General features: G+C 48.4%; 9 protein-coding genes across 9 annotated transcripts; 5 read left to right on the forward strand and 4 right to left on the reverse strand.

The window, feature by feature from the left end:
* Positions 1 to 201: 201 nt before the first annotated feature.
* FPRO_04955 (putative potassium transporter TRK-1) lies at positions 202 to 3,198 on the forward strand (the record flags this gene model as incomplete). Its single annotated transcript, XM_031230521.1, has 3 exons — positions 202 to 301; positions 435 to 2,185; positions 2,236 to 3,198. The coding sequence occupies 3 exons, from the start codon at positions 202 to 204 to the stop codon at positions 3,196 to 3,198; spliced, it is 2,814 nt and encodes a 937-aa protein (XP_031080649.1).
* Positions 3,199 to 3,822: 624 nt separating this feature from the next.
* FPRO_04956 (uncharacterized protein) lies at positions 3,823 to 6,094 on the reverse strand (the record flags this gene model as incomplete). The annotated part of the gene is made up of 3 exons (XM_031230522.1): positions 3,823 to 4,008; positions 4,065 to 5,718; positions 5,778 to 6,094. The coding sequence occupies 3 exons, from the start codon at positions 6,092 to 6,094 to the stop codon at positions 3,823 to 3,825; spliced, it is 2,157 nt and encodes a 718-aa protein (XP_031080650.1).
* Positions 6,095 to 7,868: 1,774 nt separating this feature from the next.
* On the forward strand, positions 7,869 to 9,799 carry FPRO_04957 (uncharacterized protein; the record flags this gene model as incomplete). Its single annotated transcript, XM_031230523.1, has 4 exons — positions 7,869 to 8,686; positions 8,741 to 8,987; positions 9,046 to 9,088; positions 9,141 to 9,799. The coding sequence occupies 4 exons, from the start codon at positions 7,869 to 7,871 to the stop codon at positions 9,797 to 9,799; spliced, it is 1,767 nt and encodes a 588-aa protein (XP_031080651.1).
* A 187-nt stretch (positions 9,800 to 9,986) lies between these two features.
* On the reverse strand, positions 9,987 to 10,937 carry FPRO_04958 (uncharacterized protein; the record flags this gene model as incomplete). Its single annotated transcript, XM_031230524.1, has 2 exons — positions 9,987 to 10,319; positions 10,383 to 10,937. The coding sequence occupies 2 exons, from the start codon at positions 10,935 to 10,937 to the stop codon at positions 9,987 to 9,989; spliced, it is 888 nt and encodes a 295-aa protein (XP_031080652.1).
* A 1,315-nt stretch (positions 10,938 to 12,252) lies between these two features.
* Positions 12,253 to 13,059, forward strand: FPRO_04959 (uncharacterized protein; the record flags this gene model as incomplete). The annotated part of the gene is made up of 2 exons (XM_031230525.1): positions 12,253 to 12,373; positions 12,443 to 13,059. The coding sequence occupies 2 exons, from the start codon at positions 12,253 to 12,255 to the stop codon at positions 13,057 to 13,059; spliced, it is 738 nt and encodes a 245-aa protein (XP_031080653.1).
* A 1,670-nt stretch (positions 13,060 to 14,729) lies between these two features.
* Positions 14,730 to 16,257, forward strand: FPRO_04960 (putative beta-glucosidase; the record flags this gene model as incomplete). The annotated part of the gene is made up of 2 exons (XM_031230526.1): positions 14,730 to 14,773; positions 14,829 to 16,257. The coding sequence occupies 2 exons, from the start codon at positions 14,730 to 14,732 to the stop codon at positions 16,255 to 16,257; spliced, it is 1,473 nt and encodes a 490-aa protein (XP_031080654.1).
* Positions 16,258 to 16,670: 413 nt separating this feature from the next.
* FPRO_04961 (uncharacterized protein) lies at positions 16,671 to 18,198 on the reverse strand (the record flags this gene model as incomplete). Its single annotated transcript, XM_031230527.1, has 4 exons — positions 16,671 to 17,653; positions 17,710 to 17,895; positions 17,974 to 18,118; positions 18,172 to 18,198. 4 exons carry the CDS (start codon positions 18,196 to 18,198, stop codon positions 16,671 to 16,673), a joined length of 1,341 nt encoding a protein of 446 aa, XP_031080655.1.
* A 730-nt stretch (positions 18,199 to 18,928) lies between these two features.
* Positions 18,929 to 20,973, reverse strand: FPRO_04962 (uncharacterized protein; the record flags this gene model as incomplete). The annotated part of the gene is made up of 3 exons (XM_031230529.1): positions 18,929 to 19,036; positions 19,091 to 20,491; positions 20,536 to 20,973. 3 exons carry the CDS (start codon positions 20,971 to 20,973, stop codon positions 18,929 to 18,931), a joined length of 1,947 nt encoding a protein of 648 aa, XP_031080656.1.
* A 2,629-nt stretch (positions 20,974 to 23,602) lies between these two features.
* Positions 23,603 to 25,112, forward strand: FPRO_04963 (uncharacterized protein; the record flags this gene model as incomplete). The annotated part of the gene is made up of 2 exons (XM_031230530.1): positions 23,603 to 24,027; positions 24,092 to 25,112. The coding sequence occupies 2 exons, from the start codon at positions 23,603 to 23,605 to the stop codon at positions 25,110 to 25,112; spliced, it is 1,446 nt and encodes a 481-aa protein (XP_031080657.1).
* Between the last annotated feature and the right edge of the window lie 2,539 nt (positions 25,113 to 27,651).

Consider the following 27,651-nt stretch of genomic DNA (forward strand, 5'->3'; position numbering starts at 1 on the left):
TTGTTCAGTCTCCAGTCTCCGCCTTCTTACGCCATAACTATAATTGTCTTTAGCCATGGCACAGTCTAGTCCCTAAGCTCAGCGACTAACTTTAACCCAAATAGCGCAGGAAGCCCTCTCTCCCTGTTTCTAGGTTTCTGCCTTCTCAACTTCCTTAACATCACAAAAGTTGCCAACGGACTTCTGTTTTCCTTGGAAGACATGCTGGATGAGACGCGCGCTTCTATATGGGCGCGACTCAAAGCTGTCAAGCCGCCGTTTGTGTCCAAAAAACCACACTTCAACTTTATTTCCGTTCATTGTAAGTCACATCCATTGGTCTTCGATACCCCCCCATGCTTCCTTCTTGAGCGCAACCCCCACGCGCTGTCACTTTGCTTTCCATCAGACATCACATTTCAAATGCCAAGTCTCTGTCTGACCATTTCCCCTAGATACATGGATCATTGGCGCAACCTTGTTAGCTTCCGTCATTATATATGGTGCTGGTCGCGGTCAAACGTCATATGTCGATTCTCTTATGTTCGCCAGCGGAGCCAATACACAAGCTGGATTAAACCCAATCGACGTCAACCTTCTCAACACCTTTCAACAGATTGTCGTTTACTTCTTTACTATAACGTCTAACCCAATCACACTACATACTTCAGTGGTCTTCCTACGTCTTTACTGGTTTGAGAAGAGGTTTCAAGGGTGGGTGACGGACGCCAGACAGCGCCGTGCTACACTTTCTAAGGCCAAGACTCGTCCACGAAGTGAAGCCCGCGAAGCTGAAGAAGGGGTCAATGGTCGGCATATTACGGTTGTGCCTTACCAGGGGAGACCTCCACGTATCACGAACGATGGGATACTGCTTGATGGAAATGACGTTATTCAATCCCAGGCAATCGCCGACGATGACGACGATGAAAATCTACCACATAAACCACCACCTGCGAGCAGCGATGAAAGCGACACGGTCTCAGCCTGCCGTTCTAACAGCATAGAACTAAGTCCCTTGGAGAAACCTGACCAAGGCTTTGGATATGGCAGGGAAGCGAATGAGGGGCACAGCAGGTCACAGAATGCGCCGACAGGTATTAAATTTGCTGAAACGGTCAAGAGAAGTGACGGAGTCGACGACGACTTAACCAAATTTCCTCAAAGAAGAAGCCATGCGGAGCATATCGCTATCCTAGAGCGTCAAAGAAACCAGGACAACGAAATTCTAAGGATTCCTGGTCCCCGAGAAACCGAGCGGGGGATGGGACCTCGAAGGCTTGACAATGATGATACTCAGGACGGTGATGATGATAACAATACCATTGCCATGACGAGAACTGTGGAATCGAGGTCAGACCACGCAACACTAGACCCCAGGGCACCAACAGGCCGCAGACCAACCATCGTTATTGCTGAGCCGAAACGTCCCCTCAAACACGAATTGACTGATGATGCCAAAGCCGTTGGTGGCACTCTTAATGCCCTTAGAGTGCGCAAGCCTCGTGTGTTCAACCGTGGTCAGAAGGAGGTGCACGAGGATAGCGAGAGCACCATGGGCCGTGCTTTCCGAACACGCACAATCGATACTATCAAGTCGGCCTTGTCAAACGACCACACGAAGGATATGCCGTACCTCAGTTACACCCCGACTATGGGTCGAAACTCTAACTTTGTGGGCTTGACCCTGGAACAGCGAGAGGAACTTGGCGGTATCGAATATCGATCCCTGAGGACTTTGGCACTGATTTTACTATCCTATTTTTGGGGGTTCCAGCTCATTGCTGTAACCTTCCTTTTGCCTTTCATTCTTCATAATGAGAAATATGGGAGAATTGTTGAAGGGAACGCTATCTCAAGAACCTGGTGGGGATTTTGGACAGCCAACTCGGCCTTCAACGACTTGGGTCTGACCCTAACCCCTGACAGTATGAACTCTTTCAATACATCGGAGTATGTGATGATGATTATGTGGTTCTTCATTATCATTGGAAACACGGGTTTTCCTGTCATGCTCCGTTTTGTCATTTGGGTTCTTGCTCAGATTGTTCCTAAGGGGACCGGCCTGTGGGAAGAACTTAGATTTCTTCTTGACCATCCTCGCCGGTGTTTCACTCTCCTATTCCCCTCGAGCGCTAATTGGTGGCTATTTTGGATTCTTGCCGCATTGAATGCCATAGACTTGCTTTTCTTTGTGGTCTTAGATGTATGCAGCTCGTCGGCCCCTCTTCTTTATGGCATGCTAACCTTCGCCAGCTTAACTCAGGCCCAGTCGCTGAACTACCTGTTCATACTCGTATTGCCGATGGTCTATTTCAAGCTGCCTCTACAAGAACTGCAGGATTCTCATGTTTCAGCCTTAGCGACCTTCACCCTGCCATCCCAGTATTGTACATGATCATGATGTACATTTCAATCTTCCCAATCGCAATCTCCATCCGCCGAACGAACGTCTACGAAGAAAAGTCTCTCGGAGTTTACCACAACAAGAAAGACGAAGATGAAGAGGAATCGGCCAGCGCTCTAAACTACGTTGGTACCCATCTGCGACGTCAACTTTCTTTCGACTTGTGGTACGTTTTTGTGGGATTCTTCTTTCTCGCAATCAGTGAAGGTGAAAGTCTCAAGGCAAAAGACTTCAATTTATTTGATGTTCTTTTCGAAGTTATCAGTGCGTACGGAACTGTGGGTTTGAGTATGGGTGTACCCAACGTCAATGCTTCTCTGTGCTCTCAGTTCACTGTCGTTGGGAAACTTATCATCGTTGCCATGCAAATCCGTGGCCGTCACCGCGGCTTACCTTATGGTTTGGATCGTGCCGTTCTGTTGCCCAGTGAGGCACGTTTCCAGAAGGAAGCAGAGGAGAACCAACCAATTCTTGTTCGCACCAGGACAAATGCCTCAATGGCAACCACCTCAGGCATGGAGCCGCCTACTAGTCCAGGTTTACCTGGTCGACGTGGCAGTATGGGCCGTATACGTGAGCGAGCAAATAGTCGCATCATCTCCCAATTTCTATATCCTGGTCCCGTAATCCCCAGCAACGAGATACACGGCCACAAGCGCGCAACATCAAACAACTCTAACAACCTGCGGGACTTCCCGCGATTCAATACTGAGCCAGTGTTCGAAGAGGAGAAGGACGATGTTCCTCCTCTTCGAGCCATTGAGTCTCATAGTGGTGGTCCTCGTCGTGCTGAAACCAACCCGATGCCATAAACGACGGGCAACAATCAAAGCCTTGCTTTTACAGATCATGCGACAGATACGGCATTGTACTTTGTTAAATGACTTAATTGTCCTTCTCAGAGGGGTATTCTGTTCATGCCTCATTTTCACAAACTGCATATTTTCCGGACAAAAAGCGATTTCAAATGTCAAAAGGGTTCACGGCGTTCAGCATCAGGGTTTTAAGAACATAGAGCTTTTGGAAGGCGATTGTCATAGCGCAAGCTTTTTTTTTTTCTTTCTCTTTTTTTACTTTTTTCATGTCAAGCCGAACGAATGTCACAAATTTATGATGGTTCTAGAGGCTGGACCAAGGTGTTTTCATATTCATGGTCTTTTATGTAGCATAGCAAGTTCCAGACCACACTGGCGTTTCATCTTGTCCAGGGACTTGCATATCGTCATGGCCTTTGTTAGAGTATCAGTGCCCAATAGAAGGCGATCCCACCTTAGGTGCAAACCATTGTCATTTAATCGTTCTCTGCATCAAGTACAACAATAACTACAGTTTTGCTTTTCATATAGAATATGCACTACTCCTATGCAATTACTTCATCCAGGTTTAATTAAGTCTAGAGAATCTATGTATAGGTCTGTATTGTATGATGGCCCTTCTCACTTGGTCTCAAAAGCACCAATATCCTTCAATGCGCCAGCCAAACGACGGTAATCTCGTAGTAAGTCAAGAACTTCACCCAGCTTAAGCTCCCCAGGAGTCTGTATCTCCATGAAGCGTTTGTTGGGCGGAGCAATTCTAGGAATCTCTTTAGGTGGAAGAGCTGGGACGATATCGGGGAATGCCTGGGTGTATGTTAGCCTTAGTTACTGGCAGTCTGACGTTCGTGCCTTCAACATACTGTTCCTAAATCTCCACCGTCTGCGGGCTTCAACGGCTCCCTAGCAGCTGGGGTCGCAGGGGCCGATGGGGCGTTGCGCCCAAATCCACGGATCATACTGATACTGGGAAGTCGAGCCATAGGATTAAAGGAATTGCCCAAGTTGCGCATCTGGTCCAGAACGGCAGGGTTCTGCCCCGGAATCTGGCTGGGTGCCTTGGGTTCGTCAGAAGCGAACAATACTTTCTTTGAAGAGCTTGCACTGCGACCACTTCGAGCACTATCAGCACTGCGGTCGCGGCGGCCTCCTATCAGATTCAGAACTCGTTCTTCGCGAGAGGCTGGGCGCTTCAAGAGATCATTGTCATCGGGTGCAAGGAGTCTGTTGAGCCCGCTACTGTCCTCCTCATCGGGGGAGGGCGTGCTGACAAGTTTCCGGGCATCATCTAGAGTCCTGGGTACTGTGATAGACTCTCGAGGGCTATCCTGATGTTCCCTTAACTTCCCTACGAGGAATTTGTAACTATCTCCCAAGCTGTTCGATATATTTTTCAAGCTCTGGTCGGCCGTGTTAAAGACCGCGTCGCTGGCAGCCCCGAAGGCCTGCGCAGGCCCGTTTACAAGGTCGCTCAGACGACGGTTACGCAACGCCACAGATGCTTTGACATCAGGGGCTGAAACTTTTGCCCCCTCGCCCTTAGTCTTGCTTGTTTCAGGCACGTTTGCTGATGAGGGCGCTTCTCCTTGCTGGTAAGCGGGAGGAAAAGTTTCGGTCCTTGGGCTTGTGCTCTTTGCTGGACCGGAAAGCTGTTCGTCCGCCCTGAGTGTTGCAAGATCCACTGTCTGCAAAAAGCTGATGGCAGCCTCAAGGTTTGTCAAACAGTAAGCAGCCTCGCCTGTAAGCTTTGGCTCCCATCGAAAATACTGTACAAAGTGAACGTCGCTAATGGCATGTAGGTTCTCTGGCGGCAGAGTTATAAGAGTGTAGATAAGCATAGGCATAATCTCATCAGCAGATGCCGAGGGATGAAAATGAGCAAGGGTGTCGACGATGCTTCGATGGGCAGCTTTGAGATGATTCAGCTTACCCAGTGGATATCGCTTCTGTGTCATCAAGGCAATATCTCGTCTGGCGGGCTCCAGCTTCTCTTTAATATCTTCCACTGTTGGGCCAGCTTTTTCCTCCAATTCATCTGTCTCGCCGGTGAGGTCAATGCCTAGGTCAGCAGGCCCAATACCGACCAAGGCCAAAGCGGCAGTCTTGGAGCGTAGTTTGTCATCTTGGGCCTCATCCTGCGTGCTTCGGTGTCTGTAAATCTTGTCGTAGATCCCTTCACACAGTCTACGCTCGACAGCCTCTTCGAGCAGAGACCTCTTGGCTTCAAGAGCCTTCCTTGTTCTTTTACGGCTTGCTAGCTCTTCTGATGTGATCATTTGTTGCTCTGATTCAGTCCTGGTAAGCGCACTGGCCTTTGATCGAAGTCGACTGGCGGCAGAGGATATTGAAGAGGCGGATGGTGCGGGAGAGACGTCGCGGCTTTGTCTTGAGGCAAGGGCGTTGATATGGGTGTTGATGTTAGCAGAGGCTTGCGTATAAAACTCTTGGAACTTCTGCGATAATCTCTCAATATTAGGAGGAGTCGGATGGACCTTTGCATTCAGAGACTCGATGAAGCTATTCATACATAGCTTAGCATGGTGCAGTCAGGATCTAGCATTTCACGGTGCGCATACCTATCCGTCAAGGTTATAAGTTCGATGGGAAGGATGTCTAGCTCAATGGAAGCCCGAGTGGTTTCAATGCCATCGTCTGAATCGCTATGCTCAGCAGTGTCGAAGGCATCGGGAGATGCCGTGCCTTCTTTCGCCGAAGTAGTGTTTGCAAAAGTATGGGCTCGTTTGGGGACTTTTAATCGATCGTCGCTGCTAAGAGCAGCTGTTTTAGGAGTATGCGAGTGAGAAACGGTGCGTGTGGTAGAGGGACGAGCCGAAAGGCCCTCGGAGGCGTCGCGAGACGCCATTAGTCGTTGGCTCGAGCTATAGACGATCATCATGAGCTTCCACAATGTTCTGGGGATATTATGGAGTGTATGGGAAAACAAATACGGGAAGAGGGTTCAAACTCGTTGCCTAGAGCCTCGTAGTACATACCGCGGATGTCAATAGCTCGAGTGAGAGGTTCGCATGAACAAATGATGTCGATGCAACAGACAGCGTGTCTCAAAGAGCCGATGCTGGCTGAGACCGAGACGTAACAGAGTACAGGACAATTGCTCCTTCTATCCGTGCTGCCACTTGCATTAAATAGGTACTAACGGGGGGGAATAAAGAGGCAATGCCGGTGTGGCAGAAACGAATGTCAAGTAGATATCTATACAATGAAAGGGATGATGATGGAGGGCTTCTATTACACGCAATATAATGACGGTGATTAAAGAAATGATAAGCAAATCATATGAAGATGACCCCCCGTTCTGGGCATTGACATGCAGGAGGAGTGGAGAACTCAAGAAACTAACTACGCAGCCACAATGTCAGCCACTTCCGCCACATGTACCGCGTTCACTTGACTGAGGCAGTCCATCAGACTACCTACTTACTATAGGTATCTAAATCACTTCCACCTAATTCCACTCTTGATATAGGAGACTCCCTGTTGATGCCATTCTCATGTTGTTTCAATATACGCCAATGTTCCGATATGAGGTCTTTTGTTGATCGCTTTTGGCACACATATACTGGTGTAAATCAGTGCTGCACTGCAGCATCTCATGCTCTACCTTCTATGGACTCCCAGCTTGTATTGTTTCATTGTCAATGAATGGTTTCCTTTCTCGTCAGGTCTACGCGTTTCCTTGTCCTTAAAGCGTATGTATATGGTAACCCACTTACATAAGGCCAATTCCCCACCATGATGAACTATGATTAGTTACCCCACAAAGTTTGACTGGGCTAGGGGAGGAAAGAAAACTCGGGACCTTGATCCTAAATGACAAAAAGGCTTAGGTAACTTATATAAATTTAGGATATATTTACCAGGTTTCGGATATCTTTTGCTGAGTTTATTTTGACCCCTTTGTAAAGGTCTGGCTCTCCTACTGTACATACATATGAAGTTGTATATCACTGCATTCCGTCTTTACCGCCTAACTTCAGACATACACAGCACAGTATCCATATGGAAGGACATTTTCGAAGTTAACATTCTCGCTAAGCTCCAGTTCCTTGCACCTTTTTCAAATTGTCTTCATGTCGCCCTCCCTATTTTCCGACTCACATATAACAATGGCAGCACTTGGAATATTATGAGTCTTTTACTCCAACAATTCCCGGGTAACCATTCGCACATGTCAGCCCAATGCGCTGAATATACTTATTTCGATCGTTTATAGATAGACATTGTAGTTCAGTTGGAAGACGGTCCCCTACCTACCCTGAACAGTGGATCGATCTCCTGCTTCCCTGGCTTGCCTGGTAGCTTGGCTACTGGTCTACTTCCGACCGCACCTAATTTTGCGGGGTCCCCGCCTTTACAGAGACACTAGAAAGATCAGCCTGGAACTGTAACTCATTCATTGGCTCATTGGGAACTAAGCTGCTTCGAGTAATCAAATATCCGTCGCTATTGAATGGCCCGGGCAATTGGGATATGAGAAACCGAGCTGGTACCGCGTTTGCCGGGCTGAACCGAGACACCCACCGAGATACAGCTATGAAAGGACCTATGATCCTCATATCTCGGGTCTCATCCAGTACCTGACCATTAGTTAGTATCCATCATTGCTCTAAAGTCTTTAAGCACTACCCTTATCCGCGACCTTCACAATGTCAGATCCTCCATCTCGCATCCGCTCTATTCTCAACCATCTCCGCCCTCATCCCACGGCGCCTGTCAACTTCCACACTCTATCACCAACAACATTTCTTGAGCGTGCTGCTTCCATTGAACCAGATGCGGAAGCCATCTTCCATATTACAGCGAATGGTGCTGTGTTACGGCGCTCCTACGCTGAGTTTGCTGATCGCGCCCGAGGTCTTGCTTACTACTTCCTGAAGCATGGCTATCGACGCGTAGGCATACTCGCGCCCAATACGCCAGCTTTTCTGGAGTCTATTTACGGCATTGTTGCGGCGGGTGCTGTCATTGTGCCGACGAATTATCGCCTGAAGCAGGATGACATCGCCTATATCTTTGACTTTGCGGAAGTGGACTGCATTATTGTTGATAATGAGTTTGTTGGCTTGCTCGATGCCTATAAGGAGAAACACCAGAGTGTGCCCTTGATCGTTGATATGGTTGATTTACCCCCTCGCGCACATGTGCATTCTTGTCTTGAAGTTGTTGCTAACCTTGCCCGTCAGGATACTGACGCAACTGAAGGGCAACTATCCGGCCCTTTTGATGAAGCCGTCTTGGAGGGATTGAAGCATGACATCGACCAAGGTAGCCATGGCTGGGCCGGACTTCATGCCCAGGCACGAAGTGAGGATGATATGCTTGCCATCCCTTTTACCTCTGGAACCACATCACGTCCCAAGGGCGTTGTATACACACATCGAGGTGCCTATCTCGCTGCCTTGGCCAATATTATTGAATCGGGCCTCAACTTTGGACGATGCAAGTACCTATGGACGCTTCCAATGTAAGTCAAGACAATTTGCCCACATTTTAATCATGACTGGCTGACCATATACAGGTTTCACGCAATTGGATGGACATTTCCTTGGTCAGTTGTCGCTGTTCGCGGCACCAATGTTTGCTTAAGGAAGATTGACTACCCTCTTATTTGGAAACTGCTAAAAGAAGAGGGCATCACTCACTTCAATGCCGCTCCCACAGTCAACACACTGCTAGTAGCGGCCAAGGAAGCTGAAAGGCTACCGCAAGAAGTCAAGGTTACCGTGGCCGCTAGTCCACCCACTGGATACCTGTTTGAGCAAATGGTATGTTTTCCTATATGTTCAGGCCTCACAATCATTCAGAACTAACCATGATATATAGACCAAGCTTAATCTCATGCCCGTTCATGTTTATGGGATGACAGGTGCGCAAGAATGATTACCGACACAGGCAATTGCTAACGTTCGTTTTTATAGAAACATATGGGCCCATCACGAAATGCTATATCCTTCCCGAATGGGATAATCTGCCTCCTCAAGACAAATTTGCTAAGATGTCCCGGCAAGGCCATGGCTTCATCACAAGCCAACCAATCCGGGTTATCAAGCCAGACCAGCCACAGGGCGTGCTTATTGACGTCGCCAGGGACGGTAAAGAGGTTGGTGAGATTGTTTTCACAGGAAACATTTGCGCCAAAGGATATTACAAGGACCCTGAAGCTACACGGCAGCTCTTTGCTGGAGGCGTGCTTCACTCTGGAGATCTAGCAGTCTGGCATCCTGATGGTAGCGCTCAGATTCAGGATCGTGCGAAGGACATCATCATTTCGGGGGGTGAGAACATATCATCTGTTGCCCTCGAAAGCATGCTCGCCCAGCACCCGGACATCCTCGAAGCTGGCGCTGTAGCTGTCCCGGATTCACACTGGGGTGAACGACCCAAGGTGTACATCACAGTCAAGGATGGCAAGAGTGTAAAAGGAGAAGAGGTCATCTCGTGGGCAAAGCATCAGAGTGATATTAGCAAATTCATGGTTCCTAGAGAAGTCGAAGTTGTAGATGAACTCCCCAAGACCAGCACAGGTAAAATCAAGAAGAACGTGCTGAGGGAGTGGGCCAAGCATGGAAGGGAATAGGAGAGTCACTTGGGGCTTTTAGGGAAAACAGCGGCATAGAAGTCATTCGAGTGACTTAAGCCAATTTCTGTAGCAATCTTGTATATATCACATAATGCATTCAACATCATCGTATAGCCATTCGAGTGTTAAGAGGTTGGCGGACAAGGTTTGCTTCCAAATCATTATTTCGTGACGTGGCATGCGGTTAATCAACATTCATTCGAAAAATAGCACCTGCGTGTCCTTCGTCCAGCGCATCCAAGGCCATCATATCATCTGGATCGAGAGCAAAATCAAAAACCATAATATTCTCTTGAATGCGACCCGGATTTGCACTCTTGGGTAGAGGTATCCAGCCTTTCTGGAGTGAATACCGGATAAGGATATTTGCTGGAGTCTTGTCATGCTTTGATGCTACTCTTTGTACTTCTGGGTCATTAAGCCGAGTGCCTGTTGCAAGCGGGCTGTATGCCTCGATAACAATACCGTTATCCTGACAGTAGGTCACGACATCTCGTTGCTGGCACCAAGGGTGTAGCTGATATCACAGGCACCGTAACGTTAGATTTGCCTCAACACTACAGCGGAGACTCTAGCTCACCTCGATTTGGTTCGCACTTGGAGGCCACTCAGTGGCATAGTCCTTCAGTTCTTCGAGGTGCCGGACTCGAAAGTTGCTAACACCAATACTTTTGGCTCTTCCCTTGTTCTTAACCATTTCCATCGCTGCCCATAATCTCTGACGGTAATCTCTGGATAGTCCAGGAACGTGCATCAATAGTAAGTCTACGTATCCATCTACTCCAGCGATACGGTCCACAGTTTCGACAACATCTTGATACACGTCACCCTGGCCTGCCATCCTTCGTGGACTCCCGACTTTCGTAGTAAGAAAGATCGCTTCACGAGGCACACCAGACTGTTTGATGGCTTCGTAGACGCACACCTCGTTGCGATATAACGCAGCTGAGTCAATGTGGCTGTAGCCCGCTGAAAGTGCTGCCAGAACCGCGGCAGTGCATGTTTGGCCGCGAATTTTGTAGGTGCCGAACCCGAGAAGAGGAATAGTGGCTGCCGTGTTTTGGAGAGTGAGGCAGTCTTGGGCTAATAATGAGGTGGTCGTGGCAGGTGTTGCTATGTGATTTAGCTGCGTCATAGTAGGTAAAAGCTGACTATTTCGAATAGTGCGGTGTGCGGGAGTCTCGATGCCTCACTTCTCTCACTTTCATTAAGACATGAAAAACATGATGTAACAAATAGGCAGACTTAGTCAGTGATGAGGCGTGAACCTCGCTTCTATCTCACTAGCTCTTTTTTTAAACCTCAGGGAAATTCATTTTCATGAATAGGTACCTGCCTAGGTAAAAGAACAAGGCGAAGATCTATTCTCCTGACCTTGCCATGTATAAATTCTTTTGTCAAAACCTTGCCTCGAAAGGCATCATACAACAGGGCGCCGACAAACAATCACTACGTTATAGATCTTTTTCTGAACCTACCTACACTACATTTGCATAATCATCTGATTGTTGAGCGAACCAAGCCCCTAGGTTTTCTTCCATCACTTAGATAGTTAATAGGTAGGTAGTCCTCGGGAGCAAGAAAATATTAGGCCTTAATGGCTAAGTTTATTTCAACTCCCTAGATTTTAAATACCTAAATCTTTCTATTACCTAGAATGGGTCCTGAGTTTGCTTTGATCCCCCAGGTAGCCTACCTTGTGTTTTTGTCTAATGATCTGTGAAGGAAAGATAAAGCGTACAGGGCGCATCTTAAAACTTAAGCACAGTCCCTTTGTTCATTCATGCATGCAAAATCAAGGATTGCGTATGGCTCTTTTTGGGTGTTGGCATTATGCTGGAACATTCCCTGATAATTAAAATGTCACCTCAACTGATAAAGTACAGTAAATACATACCTACGTAAAATAACACAAGAAAAATCAGCAAGAAAAAAAAACCTCAATAAGAATAAAACAATGCAGTCAATAGCACATGAATAAGTTTATCTCTAAACCTTTTTTTAAACTCAAGTATACTCAACTTACTGTTCATGGTTTATAGGGTAGCCCGACGCCCATCTTGCCAACAACTCGTACGTTCATCGAAAAAAGAGGGGCATTCAGCTCCAGTGGGGCTGGTATAATTCTAGAAACCCCCACGAAGCGCTAGAGAGCCGTGGAAACTCTACGTTTAGCGGGAACTCACTGGAATATGTCGTCACTGCCTGCCCACCTACTGGGTCCTGCCTGCCACCTGGAGCTCTTCCCGTGTTTGGGCAGCGTTCAGAGGTGAGGTGAGAAGGTGGGCGGGAACTGCTGATCACCAAACAAATTCCATCCCTTCGCTACAACCACTTCGATTTCATCACCCAAACTTTCCCCTCCCAAACATAAACTTACGTGCTTCCTGTCTTGATAGACTTGACTGATACACACTTTACATAGTCAACGGGTGATCTCTCTGTCAACCATGAGCACTCTCAGGCCATTGCGTGGCGGCTGCCAATGCGGCCGCAACCGTTACATAATTGCTGTTCCTCAGAATGGTATCAATGAGGCACAGGTTCTCTTCAACACCGAGTCTGCACATCGTAAGTCGGAGATGTCCTTCAGAGACACAACCGCGAGTATCGAGCATATGATCTGACATCTGCCTGCAGAGATACCTCTTGCAACTCCACTGGCTGCCTATATCCGAGTTCCGCTTTCATGGTATCATAGTACCACCTACTCTTTCTTCCCGGACGAGACACACGCCTTGATCCGACGAGTTTATACACACCCTAGCCAACAATACTCAAAACGTCACTTCTGCGGCTACTGTGGCACACCACTGTCCTACTGGTCCGAAAACCCGCATACCGAGGCTGAATTCATCAACCTGACTCTCGGAAGCTTGCTGAGGGAGGACTTGCGAGATCTGGAAGACATGGGACTGATTCCAGAAGAGGAAGATGACAAAGCCCCAGCAGGCCGGTCACCGGCAGTGGTTGGTAGGAACACCGCATTGCGCCAGTCGTATGGAGTTCCGTGGTTCGATGGCATGGTCGAAGGAACGCGCCTAGGTAACATGCGCCGAAGCCAAGGTGTCAAACAATCTCACGATGGCCAAGTCAAGGTCGAGTGGGAGATTGTCGAGTATTCCAACGGCGACGAATCGAAGGCCCCAACGGAAGAAGATAACGATATGGAGATGTCGAACCCCGGAAAGCGAAAGCTACAGGACAGGGACGACTTGGAGGCATGCTGTTGGGAACTAGGAAGGACTGCTGACTGAATTAGGCTCAGTTGCGCCTTGTGTAATATCGAGAAAGCTGACGACTGATGGGATAATGATGAGCGGCCCCCTGCTAAAATTCTGACGACAGAGGCGTTGACAAATGCATATTCGCAGCGACTTCAACGACCACATGGCACTTGGATGACATATTGGCTCAATCTCTGTCGTCATATTAGATAGTTTGTGAAAAGATTGTACTGCCGTGCTTTCTGAACCTGCGTTATCATGGGAATGAATACATGAGCCATTATCCATGTACAAGGATGCTGATGAATTAGGAGAAGCTACCAGGTTAAGGGAAATCAAACGATAAGCAGATATGCATGGATATATGATGATAGCAAAAAGAAGAAATCTGTCAATGAGCCGCATGGGAAGTCCGGATATCTGGACCGTTCCGTTAGTATTTGACTGGTGTTTCGGGCCTAGCAGCCATGACAGCCCGGGAAATTCGGGGCAATGCTGTCCGGGACGTTTGACAGAGTGGGAACAGGAACCGGGAGAGAGCGACAGCGACAGGGCAGGCACATGCAAACTAGAGAAGCAATGAGGATCACAGTTACAGCACAGCATCCGAAACACAATGCAGCCTAAACAATAGAAACCAATGGGTGGAAGGACCCTTGGATCTCGAGGCCGAGACACCACGTGCAGGGCATAAGATCTCGGGAATCAACCAATTCCTCCTGCATTTGATTCATCCGGTGAGGCGAACATTACAGAGCATGCCGAAGTTCTGGCGATAGCGGGCTGTCGTGGCGCCGGAGAGGCGGGCCGAAGGCTCGAGTAGGCACATATGAGCGGGAATCGTCTGACGAAAACGGAGGTCAAGGTTGGACAAAAAGAGTTAAGTGCCCAAGGGATCTGTTATTTCACCAAACCTCTTTGTTGAGAAATGGGCAATTGTGAGTTTCCGGAAAATTATAATGAGACGAAGAAAAAGGAGAAGAAGAGGAGGGAAAAAAAGAAGAGTAACTAAAAGGAGGAAGCAAACAGCAAGAGAATCTGGAAGGGTCCTGAAACCAATCCCCATGGGGCAACCACATTGGCTGGGGTTGCCTTTTACCTTTTCAGAGTGGAGGGTGCCAGGGAGGTTGAGGGAGACATCCATCAGCAAGCTGCAGGCGCAGACAGGCATGGATGACCCTGAGCAATGGATCCCTGGCAGTTGCTGTGATAAACCCACCAATTCGACTGAGGAAGGTACCCTACCTTGGCGTTCGTGTCTTTTTGTGTCGTGAAAAGACAGCTTTTGTCAACCCCACCCCAGCTTTTGTGGCAGATGATCCAGCCGCGGATATGACGGTCCGAAGTACAAACACGGCCATTAAGAGGCATATCCCTTCTACCTTAGTACCCAAGGTATTCATCAGTTTCACCGTGCATTGTAGCTGACACGAGAGGAGAGAGTCTAAGCTATGAGTGGAACGAAAAGCGACAACCCATGTTCTAGATTGGGGTATATAAGAGCGTCCTGTGATGCTAGGGAAACATGACCTTCTCCTTCCTCTCTTCCAATCCAACATCATCCTCATCCACCTCACCAGTAACCTGTGGCCTTCAACTTTTGTTTCTTTTGTTTCAGGTGGCCTGATACTAGCTCTCTCGAACTACGACCCAGACCAGTTCACGTGAACTTGAAGGGCTGGTAGCCAGCCTGATTCACAATGTCTCTCCCCAAGGACTTCCAATGGGGCTTCGCCACCGCCTCGTAAGTAATCCAACTCCCAGTACCACTGAGTGACGGTAATTGACCATCAAGATAGGTATCAGATTGAAGGTGCTATCGATAAGGATGGTCGTGGCCCTGCTAACTGGGATACCTTCTGTGCTAAGCCTGGCAAGATCGCAGACGGCAGTTCTGGTGTGACAGCCTGTGATTCTTACAACCGTACCGCTGAGGATATTGCTCTTCTGAAATCAGTAGGCGCTAAGGCATACCGATTCTCCCTCTGCTGGTCTCGGATCATTCCTCTCGGTGGTCGAAACGATCCCATCAACCAGGCCGGAATTGACCATTATCGCAAGTTTGTCGATGATCTCCTGGAAGCTGGAATTACCCCTTTCATTACTCTTTTCCATTGGGACGTACCCGATGAGTTGGACCGCCGCTACGGCGGTCTCCTGAACCGAGAGGAGTTTCCTCTTGACTATGAGCGATATGCTCGTGTTGTTTTCGAGTCTATCCCTCGCTGCAAGAACTGGATCACTCACAATGAGCCCTGGTGCTCAGCCATTCTGGGTTACAGCACAGGATCCAACGCACCCGGTCGCTGTTCTGACCGCAAGAAATCCGATGTTGGCGACTCTTCTACTGAGCCTTGGATCGTTGGTCACAACCTTCTTGTTGCCCACGGCCGTGCCGTTAAGATTTATCGTGAGGAATTCAAGCCCAAGAATGGCGGTGAGATTGGCATCACCCTCAACGGCGACGCCACATACCCGTGGGACCCCAAGGACCCGAGAGACGTTGAGGCTGCCGAACGCAAGATCGAGTTTGCTATCTCGTGGTTCGCTGACCCTATCTACTTCGGAGATTACCCAGCCTCAATGCGCGCCCAGCTCGGTGACCGCCTTCCCACCTTTACCCCTGAGGAAAAGGCTCTTGTTTTGGGATCAAATGACTTCTACGGCATGAACCACTACACTGCCAACTATGTCAAGCATCGGGAGGGAGAGGCTGCTCCTGAGGACTATGTTGGTAACCTTGAGCTGCACTTCTGGAACCACCGCGGTGATTGTATTGGCGAGGAGACCCAGTCTACTTGGTTGCGACCATGTGCCCTAGGCTTCCGTGATCTACTTGTCTGGATTTCCAAGCGTTATGGCTTCCCCAGAATCTATGTTACCGAGAACGGCACCAGCATCAAGGGCGAGAATGACATGCCGCGAGAGAAGATCCTGCAAGATAATTTCCGTGTCAAGTACTATGACGATTACGTGAGAGCCATGGCCGATGCTTCTAGACTCGATGGCGTGGATGTCCATGGCTACTTTGCCTGGTCTTTGCTGGACAACTTTGAGTGGGCTGAGGGTTACGAGACTCGATTCGGCGTAACTTATGTCGACTACGAGAATGACCAAAAGCGTTACCCCAAGAAGAGTGCTCAACATCTAAAGCCCCTATTTGATAGTCTCATCAAGCAGGAGGAGCATGTTGTAAATGGGAATGGTGTCAAGGCCGGACAGACCTGAGAATGATCAAATTGAAGAAGATCACGGCTATTATTCCGGTTTCCCGAATATGATACTCCGATGAATGTATTGCAATTGAATTTGAAAAATCGAAGATGAATGAAAACGTGCGACTTATTTCCTTCACGTATAGAATATCTTCTCATTAGAGTTGGGTTACCTATTATATTTACGCATTGTGGTATTCTTATTAGAGTCAACTCGGCATGTGCGGGTTAAAAGCAACCTTGATATATAATGTTATTTGGACCTAAATTTTTGACACGGGGTCATACTATGTATTGTCTTGATCTGTAATCTGGGAGAGCCAGACAATGGTGGATATCGACCTCTCTTATGTCGCGTGGTAAACTCTGAATTCTGGTTCTGTAGTTTTGACTAACGTTGCACCAAATCAGCACATTTGAAATTCCTTACTGACATCGCTGCCCTTTCTGTTCCACATCCCCATCAATGGCCCGCCTCGAGAGTTCATCAGGCTGCATTTGTACTTCGATAGAACATTGTTCTTGGGCAGTACCCTGCTCTACTTCCCCGGTGCCACGTTCCTTGTTTCCTCTCCGCATGTAGTAGCGAAAGACGTATACTAGCCCCTGAGCCATGAACACTTGTTCAATGGTGTACAGCAGTACGGGTATCTGTATATAGGATCTTGTTAGATCATCCGCACGCGCCCACATTGAACTTGCTAGCGGTATACCCAGACTCGTTGTTTTGGCCGCCCCGCAAAAGCATACGGCGACCGTCTGCTCTTTAGACATGCGCTTGAAGACATGCCTTAGCCAGGATGAAGATACTGTTCTGACAAGGCGCCCGGGTGGTCTGGCGAGAAAGAAGCAGATAATTGTGAACAGAGCATATAGCGCAACGTTCATAAAGATGAGAAAGAGGACGTTGCTTGTAGATAAGTCTTTCAACGCTCCGGTGCCGAAAGCTCCAGAAAAGGTCGTCCATACGAGCAGAACAAGGCACAGTGTTGAGACCTTGGCCAGTTTGAGAGCATTGAGAACTTTTACGGTGCGATCCTCCCACCTCCAACGCACAACTTGACCAACGATGAGGGGCAAGACCACACTAAGACAGAGCTGCTTGGCTACATCTGCATACATGTGTCCTAGGGTGGACGGATCAGCAGGGCGCCAGCTGTCGAATGCTTCAGGATCCCCAGTTGGAAAGAATCCGTATATGAGCAGAGGAGATAGAAACGACCCAGCAACGTTGCCGATGACAACAGAGATAATGGCAGCGGCTTCGTCTCCGCCTGAAGCTCGTGTCATTACGACATTGGAGGCAATGGTGGTTGGAAGACAGGCAGTGGTAAGAAGGCCGATGAGGATCGGAGGCGAAGGTGTTTGAGACCTGAGAGCCCCAGCTGCGATAGAGATATGAACAATGGCTAGAAAGCTATGAGCTCGGGTTATAATCTTTTACGACGGCAGAGGCACAACACACCAAGCACAATGGCCGGGATAACGGCAAAACTAATCCCATGGACCAGAATGTGTAATCTCCAATTTGCCACATTCTCTCGGAGTTTCCCTGGTGATAGTTGCAGCCCACTAACGAGAAAAATGAATGCGACTGCGCCGTATAGGATGCTATACTCTGAACGGATGACGCCCCCATGCCGAGCAACAGCTTTGAACAGGATGTTAGCACTTGTCTTGACGGCGAGAGGGAACTATAACTTGCATGGGAAAAAATATCCAAAAACACAAGCAGTAGCGAAGCCGATGACCAGATATTGTGCCAGTATGAGATTGAGCACTTTCTTAAACCAGTCAGTTGCTCCTCTTGGAGGCTTCTGCCTTTCCTCAATCGACATTCTCCAGTCTCGAAGGCTTTCTCGCCATTTTTGGTCCTTCGAAATATCAAGTGTGAGACTACGTACGGTGCCGATGGTCGGTTATATACCAAATGCTGCTGCTTCTGTAACGACATGGGAAGTAATGGTATCATTCGTCAAAATGCCACGGGTTGGGTCGTAGTAGCTTGGCAGGTTCTTTGCTTCAATGTCCGCCCGCGTTATTACCGACATCACGAATGGTCAAGAGGGCGGACTTAGAATTGTCCTTGGAACGCGGGCAGAACCGAATATCCGAGGTTGTTACTACACCATCAACCGATAAAACATGTAGGAAACAATTGGGGGTTACATTAGTACCATTTAGACAGATATCTATATCATATCAAAGTACATGATGATACAATTACGCAAATTAAAACAATTGCCTCTCAAGCAGACAACACTCGCATCTTCATCTCTTGAGCGAGCCATGCCAAGCAAGAGGTAGGTCCTGGACCTGATCCAGGTTTCTCCGGGCAACGTCGCCTCAACCTTTCTACCTATCATCCCTCCACGATGAGTATGGAAACACTCAAACCAGTGCCCAGAAATGAGCAGCTGGCTTCTCATGTAAGACAAAAAAATCCGGAAAACAAAAACGCCGCGCGATGTGTAGTGGTATCAAGATGGAGAAAAGGGAATAACATCTCGCAAGTCTGAGGGTATAGACTGCTTGTTGCAACTCGTTAAGAGACGTCCTGTTCATCAAAGGAGCTGTCTCGTTCGTCGTCAAGGAATTAAAGAAAGTAAGTTCAAAGGGAATTGACCAAGAGTCGGTCTGTCAATCGGTCGAAGAAAGGCGTCACAAATTGGCATTTTATCTGTTTAAACAACAGTGGATGGAGGCTCCAGAGGTAAGGCGGTTCTGGAATCATTGGGGTTCGTGGTGCTGGGAGCTGGTGCAATCTCTGGATCAGGAATCTGGATATCGAGCTATCAATGCGTTAGTAAATTCCCTGGTACGATGAAAAAAAAAAGTAGCTTTACAGTCATGTAGCCCGTTTGTCGCAGAGGCAAGATCTTGGGTGGAATAGCACCATCTTCAGTGCCAATGGTTTTTTCCATCTCAAGATTCCATTGCTCAATCCACTTTTCGAGACTGTTCAGTCGAGACTTGACTCCAGTGAGACCAACGTCATCCCAAATCCAACCAGTGACGAGTCCAAGGAGAGTATCAATTATATTCCGCAAGCCGTAAGGGTCGAACGCAGGGATCAACTCGCCGTTAAGCTTCTCGATAATTCGGCGGAATTCTTGCTCGGATAGACCAGCAGGATCCAGAATCTCTGGGTAAAGATTGGAAAATGTCGGTGCCAAATCGCCCTTGATCAACCAGTCGCGGCGTATTCGAATGATACGCGTGTTGACATATTCGGGTGAGTCAACGGGAACATGAGGGTTGAGGTGAGGGTAGCAAGGGTGCTGAGGACCCCATTCACCAGCTGCATCGGGCTCGACATCCTCACCCATAATAGAAGAATTTGTCGTCGACAGAGCGGATCCTATTCCATCGCCAGCCGAGACGTTAGAAATCCGCGGGTCCATGATGTCAGGACCACGCTCCAGATCCTTGCCATAAGAAGGCATAGGATCGTCGGTCTCTGGCATCATCACAGCCTTCCCTTTGCCCTTGTCAATCTTGACAATTGGATCTTCTGCCACGGGCTCCTGAGCAAACAGGTCCCTGCTAAGGCGAGGTTCTTCGGCGGACACTTCACCCCTGCGAGACCCTTTCTCGTCGTAAGAAGCGCGCACAGAATTCGGTAGGCTTATGCGCCTATCACTACTGCCGGCCCTATCAACCTGAAGGCTTGCGCGAGGCGTCAAAGAATGCCTAATCTGATGCTGCTCGGAAAGCGTAAGAAGAGGATAGTCACTGGGTCCAGAACCTATTGGATCGGTCGGTGCTCGGGTATCGAATGTCGGGTGCTTAAGAGGGATAGATGGTGGTGGAGGGGTCGAGGGACGACGTTTGCGTGATGATTCGGGCTTGGTATGAGGCCTAGGCGTAGAATTTGTAGGATTCCAGAGACGGACAGCTGATAACCGACGAGGACGATTAGCAACTCCAGCAGCCTTTTGAGGCCGAAATGGCGAAGGATGCGAGGTTGTTGCTTGGTAACCGTCAAAGGGTCGAGCTGGCTGGCGCTGGATATTCGACGCGGCGGCAGCAGCAGCAGCGGCTTGACCAGAAGATGAGCCGGTTCCGGGATAGGCGGACCTTGGGGGTTCGAGGCTCAGTATTAGAGGGTTGCCGGGGGCATCTACGGCGGCCGGTATGGGGTTGGAGGGAGAAGGTCGGGCGAGATGGGGATCCGTTGGAAACAGGTTGTCGGCACGGCCGCCTGGACGACCGCGCTCGCTAGAAATGGCGAGGTCCTTCTCACGCTGACGTGAGTGAGGTCGAGATTAAGACCGAAGCAGTCGTCGACTTGTTGGCTACGTCCTGGAGAGTGAGGCTGGGCGCTAATTGCCTGTGCACGGAGCCAGTGTTGGCGGAAGACAAACGCAGAGAAAGAGAACGAAGGAATGCGACAACTGCGCGTCGCAGCTGTTGCTAGGCTCAAATCGGGAGCGCTAAGAGAAAATGGAGTATTGAAGGCAGTGGCGTCTGTAAAAACGCCGTCGTGTACGGTGTCGGCCTCGATCTCGTAGTAATGGTTTGTCGAGCGGCAGCGGGCAAGAGAATTGCTCGAGTCGTTGACAGGCAAAGGAGAGAGCGAGCAAGAAAAGAAGCAATATAGGGAACAAACGTCAACCAGGGGAAATTCGCTGACGGTGGGCCAATGACGGCTGCGGAAGGGGGCTGGGGAGAGATTGACAGGGGGTTTAGTGGATGATGGGCTGCTGGATGCCCTGGAAGCCAGCATCCTCAGTGCTGAACTGCAGCCTAAGTGGAGGAGATCCCCTACCTTAGGCGAAAGTGACTTTGAGTTCTCTCAGCTCGCCTTGCTCGACATGTGGATATTTTCAGTTGGGGAAGGATTTGAATCTCATAAAATCTTGCAGGAGACTTTTGTCAGAGATGGATGGGTTATCAGTAGGGCTGCCGTAGTTTGCGACTAGTTGTCGTAACACTATTGGATGGTTGACCCTCGAAGTCGACGGCTGCTTGTCGTACTTTAGCAAACCATGAGAGGCCTAAATGAAGGAGTGAAAAAAAAGCCCCTTTGACCTTTATTATAACGTTGATCGTGTTTCCTTTTTCTTTTTCTTCTCTTCCGGCCGGTATCACCGGACGGTCCAAGGGTTGGAATTCTTGGTCAACAGGCGGAGATTTGCGCTCGCTTGAGGCCTTAGATGAATTAGCCTCATATAACGGACGGTAGTTGTGCTGTTAGCTTACAACCGGGCTCCTTTAAGTTCTCGAGTGGTTCTGATGATGTCGATAGATGAGGCTCTTTTATTCTGCAACGGTGTCTTCAAGCAACGGGCGGACGAGCGAGACACGGGGGAATACAGCTACTTTATTGTAAGCGAGTCTCATCACTCAAAACCAGATCTACTTTAAAGAGTACATCGAGACATCTGGCCATGCAAAAAATAGGAGACTAAAGCTCTCCAGTTTCTTTTCCCTTTCCTATCTGGGCTGTCTCTGACATCCAGTATGTCGTTTAAGCATGCAGGGTGTGCCAATTGGTATCTGGCGCTCTGTTCCCGTCATCAAATCTTCACCTTGAATCTTCAAAACCTGGAACCAGGGGCTTCCGAGCTTCTGGGCTCCAGCAAACTAGTCTCCATCCCCTGAAAAAGTCTTTTTTCTTTGACAGGCGACGGCTTCTTTACAGGGGGTTTACGCAGTCCCTTGGGTGACGCCATGCTGGGCGTCAATTTGTGCGGGCGTTGGGAATCCTTGTCCAGAGAATTGATGTTTGGCTTTGAGCTGAGTTCCGATGCATCTTCTTATATACAAGTAGTTCATGGCTGATTGAATATCCATGCAATGTACAGAGTAGTGATGGCCTCAACTGCCAGGCCGTTTTCTGCTTTCCCCATCGTCCTATACTTGCATACACATAATCTTAAGAGCATCTGTAGACCTTGGAAGCCATTATTACAGTTGCTTCACCAAAGAATATGTCAAGTTTCTTGCAGTTGTCAGAGTCATTCCACCTGAGATAGCCCCTGTCTCAAGTTGGGACGAACGTCTCGAATTTAGTTGCCCTTGCAAATTTTCGAAATCATTACGAAGGAAGAGAGATCTACTAGCCTAGTTAGCCTCGCTTGCATGATATAATGTATCCGTAGGTCGTTGTTGTTATTAAGACGTGCTGCACGTGAACTCTGGTGATGGACTTGATCTTCTGCACCCCTGAACCTCTGGAACTACCCGACATTATTGACATTAGCTTAACGTTGACGTCACATTGCTGAAAAGACGGACGGTCTCGATTCTATCGTCTCCTGGTTCTTTTTCTAGACAGAACTCCTGAACGGACGTACCAACTTCCGGGCCTGAATGGACTCTTGCATGGGTAAAGTACTCAAATTGATACGGAACTATTCCGTGATTATCCCAGTAATATAGATGCTGGACGTTCCGGAGCATGTTTTGTTATCGACAGCTACCTAGGCACCTACGTGAATTCTAGCATGTTAGTAGTTATTCTTGTAGGTACCTAGTTTGACATCAGACACGGCACAATATCCGCCTTCCACTCACAGCCATGCAAAAGCCTTACAATTTATAAGGATTTCTCCCAATCCTTCCAAATGCATTGCACCATGATCAAAAAGATCTTCCATTATGCAGAGCAGGCTGTTCATAACATACCCAATATGACACCTTCAAGTACATTTCAATTCGATCTCCTGCTTCCCTTGCATGCTGATCGACACGGCCCAAGACTTATCTCAAGAGATATTCAGATGACTGTCAAATCACAACAAAGTCATGCCACCCACTAGCCTAGCCATGCTTCCACATCAACTTGACATATTTTAAGTTAGCTACAACTGGCCAATTTTCCCAGCTGAACGAAGGGGACCTAGCCAAAGAAAACCTCCACTTGTTCCATGTAATGAATTCGATGGCCAGCCCGGCTTCAGCTTCGGGACCAGCACCAGTGACAGCGCTAAATCACAGTATAAAGTGCTGGAGGTAGCACAGAAAACAGCCAAGAGCTTCCCTCTGGTCGGACTCACTCTCCAATGCCGTAGGTCACTTTACTTTCTTAGTAAGTGACGTCTTTTAAGACATCTCACATCGTCACACTCTTTGGATGAACTCATCGCCACCACATTCCAATTGCTCCCAGTGTTGCACAACGCACGCTTTCATCACCTACTCTCCCTTTTCGTTTCCTCGACTGCTGCCCTTCTCTTCACTCATCTTCCTTGGCCCCTCACTCTCCGCGTCTTGGGGAGCTTTGTCGCGTGACTTGGCCCAATGTGTCGCCTTTCTTTCCCTGTGGACATAGTTTAAGCTCGGCCCTTCGTCAACACTGAGCGCCGCCCTACACAAACGGTTATAGCGGTTTCGGTAATTGAGCTTCGGCCATGACGGACGACAATCCAGCGTCGTCCGCCGCCGGGACAAGCTCCAGCTCCAGCTTCAGTGCCCCGCCTCCCGGCCATGGACTCCGCCGTGCCGTGACCGTCTCGGTCGCTGAGGATGCTGCTTCTCGGCGTCAACATATGTCACCGCCTGGCTTCGACACGATACCGCCACGCCGCAGCTCAAACTTTTCAGAGTATAGTCTCAGCGAAGCTCGAGATCTTCTTAATCCCCAGCTTCGAGATCCGGGCAGCACTGAGCATTCTTCTCCTGGAGAAACATCTTCCCTAGCATCGTTGTCATTGGCTTTTGCTCTTCTTCCAGCTATATCTGGTGTTCTTTTTAAGAACGGGAATGCCGTAGTAACGGATGTTATGTTATTGGGCTTGGCTGGCATTTTCCTTCACTGGTCTGTGACACAGCCATGGTAAGCTCCTATCCTTTGCGTTCCCCTACCGCAACTTTCGAGAAGATGTACTTATTCTGGACAGGGCATGGTATCATTCAGCACAGGAGGTACGGATACAGCACGAGTCAATAGCCGACAGTGTAGTCGACGATGATAGCGACCTTGACTCGAGCACCCATATGCCAGCACCTCACTCGCCGCTTGATCACGTACCGGAATACCAAGAAATTCAGACTGAACCTACTGAGGAATTGCGGGATACAAAACCATCAAACCAGCAACAGGAAGCTCTTGCGGAACTATACTATTACGAAATAATCGCCCTAGCCTCGTGTTTTATTCTTCCACTCCTCGGCGCATACCTCTTGCACGCCATCCGATCACAACTCAGTCGCCCCTCTGAGGGTCTTGTTTCCAATTATAATTTGACCATCTTCCTTCTCGTAGCCGAGCTTCGGGTTCTATCCCATATGATAAAGCTGGTACAGTCGAGAACGCTTCACCTCCAACGGGTGGTACGAGGTGGACCATCCAGATTCCAGCAAGGTAGTGAGAATTCGGGACAATTGGAATCCGTACTTGCGCGGCTGGAACGACTCGAGTCACGTTTCGCAGCAGAAGAAGCCACGTCTGCCCAAGAAACAAAGCAGGAAATTAGCAAAGCAAAGCAGAAGGACAGCATTGTGGCACGCGATGTCCGTAACGCAATTCAACCAGAATTGGACGCGCTGAATAGGGCTGTTCGTCGTTACGAGAAGAAGGCGACACTTCTTCAATTTCAGACAGAGTCGCGCTTCTCAGGGGTCGATGCAAGACTGGATGATGCTATCGCTCTTGCTGCGAGTGCTGCGAAGAATAGCGCATCTCATAAGAACATGTTTGTGTGGACGGTGGAATCACTCACCGCTGTTATCCTTCTCCCGTTCAAAACGCTGTTGAGAATCATGCTTTTACCTTTGAGCACACTGTTAGCGCTCACGAATAAGAGCAAAAAGAAGAGTCCTCCTTCATCAAAGATGACGCGCAGCAGTAGGAACGGGAAGACGTCTGTGCAACCGAGATATAATGGTGATAGAGTTCCATCCAGAGTTGCCAAGCGATAATGGAGCGTTGCGAGTACGCATTGTGTAATAGGCCTTAAACGATACCTATTCATTATGACAACTCTCGAGAATGATTTACAGCTAGTAGCTTCATCACTGGCGTATACCTTTCGAGACACACACACTGAACATGACTTCGTATTGAATGTTACAGTTACACTTGCTGATTTTATATTTACTTATAAATTTAGAAGCTGGTTTTGGACGGTTTTGACTTACAGGGTTCATTAAATAACATCCATATACTGCATCCATACCTGTGCCCGATTCATTGGTAGGGGGACTCAGGCTTCTTGGTTGGAATGAGTGGATGTGAGGTAGGTGTACAAAGCGCAAGAATGAGCTCCCAAAAAAAGAAAAGGCTTCTCACGACTGACGAAGCCAAGCTGAGGCCATCAGTACACGAAGGTCGACGACCGTCCTGAATCTCGGGTGATTTCAGCAATCATAAAGATAAACCAGCTCGTGCAAGTTCGTCCTTGTCTCAGGTTGAATCTAATGAGCGCCACTCTCGCCAAAATCGATGCGAGCCAAAAAGATATGCCCATGATTCAGGATAAGCTAGTTTCGAGTCGGTGATATAGAAAGGTTGGTTGTTCAACTTGCATACATTTCCCTGTATGAACTCGACTTGGTCTACATATAACTCGAGGCAATTAGCTTATGGATAGATGGAGGTGGTCGAAACTGGGAATTGACTTTACCGCGTCACACATCCGGATGTTACGATGATAAGTTGTGCATGTGCTGTCATGCTGTTCTATGATGCTTGAATCTGCAAATCATAAGTAGGTAATATCAGCGAGGCGCTAAGCTTGACAGGGATGGACAAAGGTGTGTCGAGGATAGAGAAAATTCAAACAGATTGCACGATCATCGATCGCGTCAGCCCTTGTTTCTTTGGTCCATCAAGTCCAATACAGCACGTGGCCAGGAATCCCATCGCCAATAAGCCGGCAAGGTCTAACAGCATGAGGTTGGTGTGAGTGAGCCTTGTCAATTATTGAACCTAAAGCTGAGTATCGGTCACTATACCAAGCCTTTGACTGGAAGTCAAAGACATGATCAAGTTGCCCTTAGGAGCACGCTGGTTCTGCAACATGATGAAGGCATGACAAATGTTCTGCGCTTCGTGTGCGTGTAACGGGTCTTAGGATATTGTTGTTGATTCGATATCAAGAATATCCCAGTAGCAATGAGTGATACTTCAAGAGACTGCAACTGGATCAACATATTTCACCCAGAACAATGGGCCTTTCAACTGGTGGAACAATACTCTGTACGTGGGAACAAAATACACAGGGTGAGACCAGTCATTCGTTGCACACCTCGCTTGCAGGCGATAGAAGTAGATGTTGAGGATGACGGGTGACGTGCAATTTCACATAAACAATAAGCTAACGTTGGACCCATTTTCACATTCACCGTGTTGGATATCGGTATTGACCCCAACGTTGTCCGTAACAAGTCTCTTCATACGACGCTTGCCGCTGCTTCTCCCAGTCTCATGGAGGGAAACAAGGCTGACAGGGGGTGCGCGTCTCTCTACTTTGGCTAATGATCTTCCCGTGACAAGATAGGCGAGAAGAGCACGAGCTGGACGTGATGGCATCCATGGTGAATGTACCCATGATATGGCCTGTTATAAGCTTGTTGTTCAGCTGAAGCTTACCAACAACGATAAACAAAAAGAGTGGAGCGTTTTAATCTCTTTAATTTCCAGACGCGTCCTATCGGTCGGCGCTGGTGTCCGGGTACAGTAGCGTATGTTCCAAAAGAGTAAAGAGACGAGGATTTATGGAAGTATCAGCTGGTACAGGTTGTATCCGCAAATACGTCCATCTTCGATCATGGATTATGACCTTGCCTGGCTATGGTGAACCACAAGTTCTGCCGACGAGATAAGGTGCTGGCATGGCCTTGAAACTGATCAAGCCGTTGCCGATTTGCTAAGCGACTGATCGAGAGCTAGTATATTAGTATTCTCAGCTTTTATCTGTCCAGTTGTTGGATAAAAAAGCTGTCTTTGTTTGCTGGCATACATATGCACCGGCAGGCTTTGCATTTCGTGCTATGCGACCATCGCTTGCCTTGGACTGTCCTGAATGCCATTGCTGGACGCCTGCCAATAGATGTCTGTTTTGCATGTCAATACACTTGAAATCAAAAACCCCCCAGTGTTAATATAAGTTCAGCCAGGACCGGAACGGACGACTGAAGCCAATGATTAACTACAGCAAATCTGCAAGACATCTGACGGCTAATGAAACTCAACGAACAAGTGATGCCTACGCCTCAACGGCCATTCACGCATATCACTTTCAGGCCTCAGGGGGCAAGAAAACATCGGACCTTATTATAGGGTGTCAAAATAAACTTGGTAAAGAGTCCCCTAAGTTTAGGCTAGATTTACCTAAGTATTTTTATCATTTAGGGTTAAGGTCCTAAGTTTTCTTTCCTCCCCTAGCCAGGCATTTGCAGCAAATTCAAAGGCCACCTAAAGATCTTTGCTTTGATGTGCATATGGAAGCAAAGCCCC

This window comes from Fusarium proliferatum (assembly GCF_900067095.1).
Source record: "Fusarium proliferatum ET1 genome assembly, contig: FPRO_scaffold004, whole genome shotgun sequence".
Lineage (NCBI taxonomy): Eukaryota > Fungi > Ascomycota > Sordariomycetes > Hypocreales > Nectriaceae > Fusarium > Fusarium proliferatum.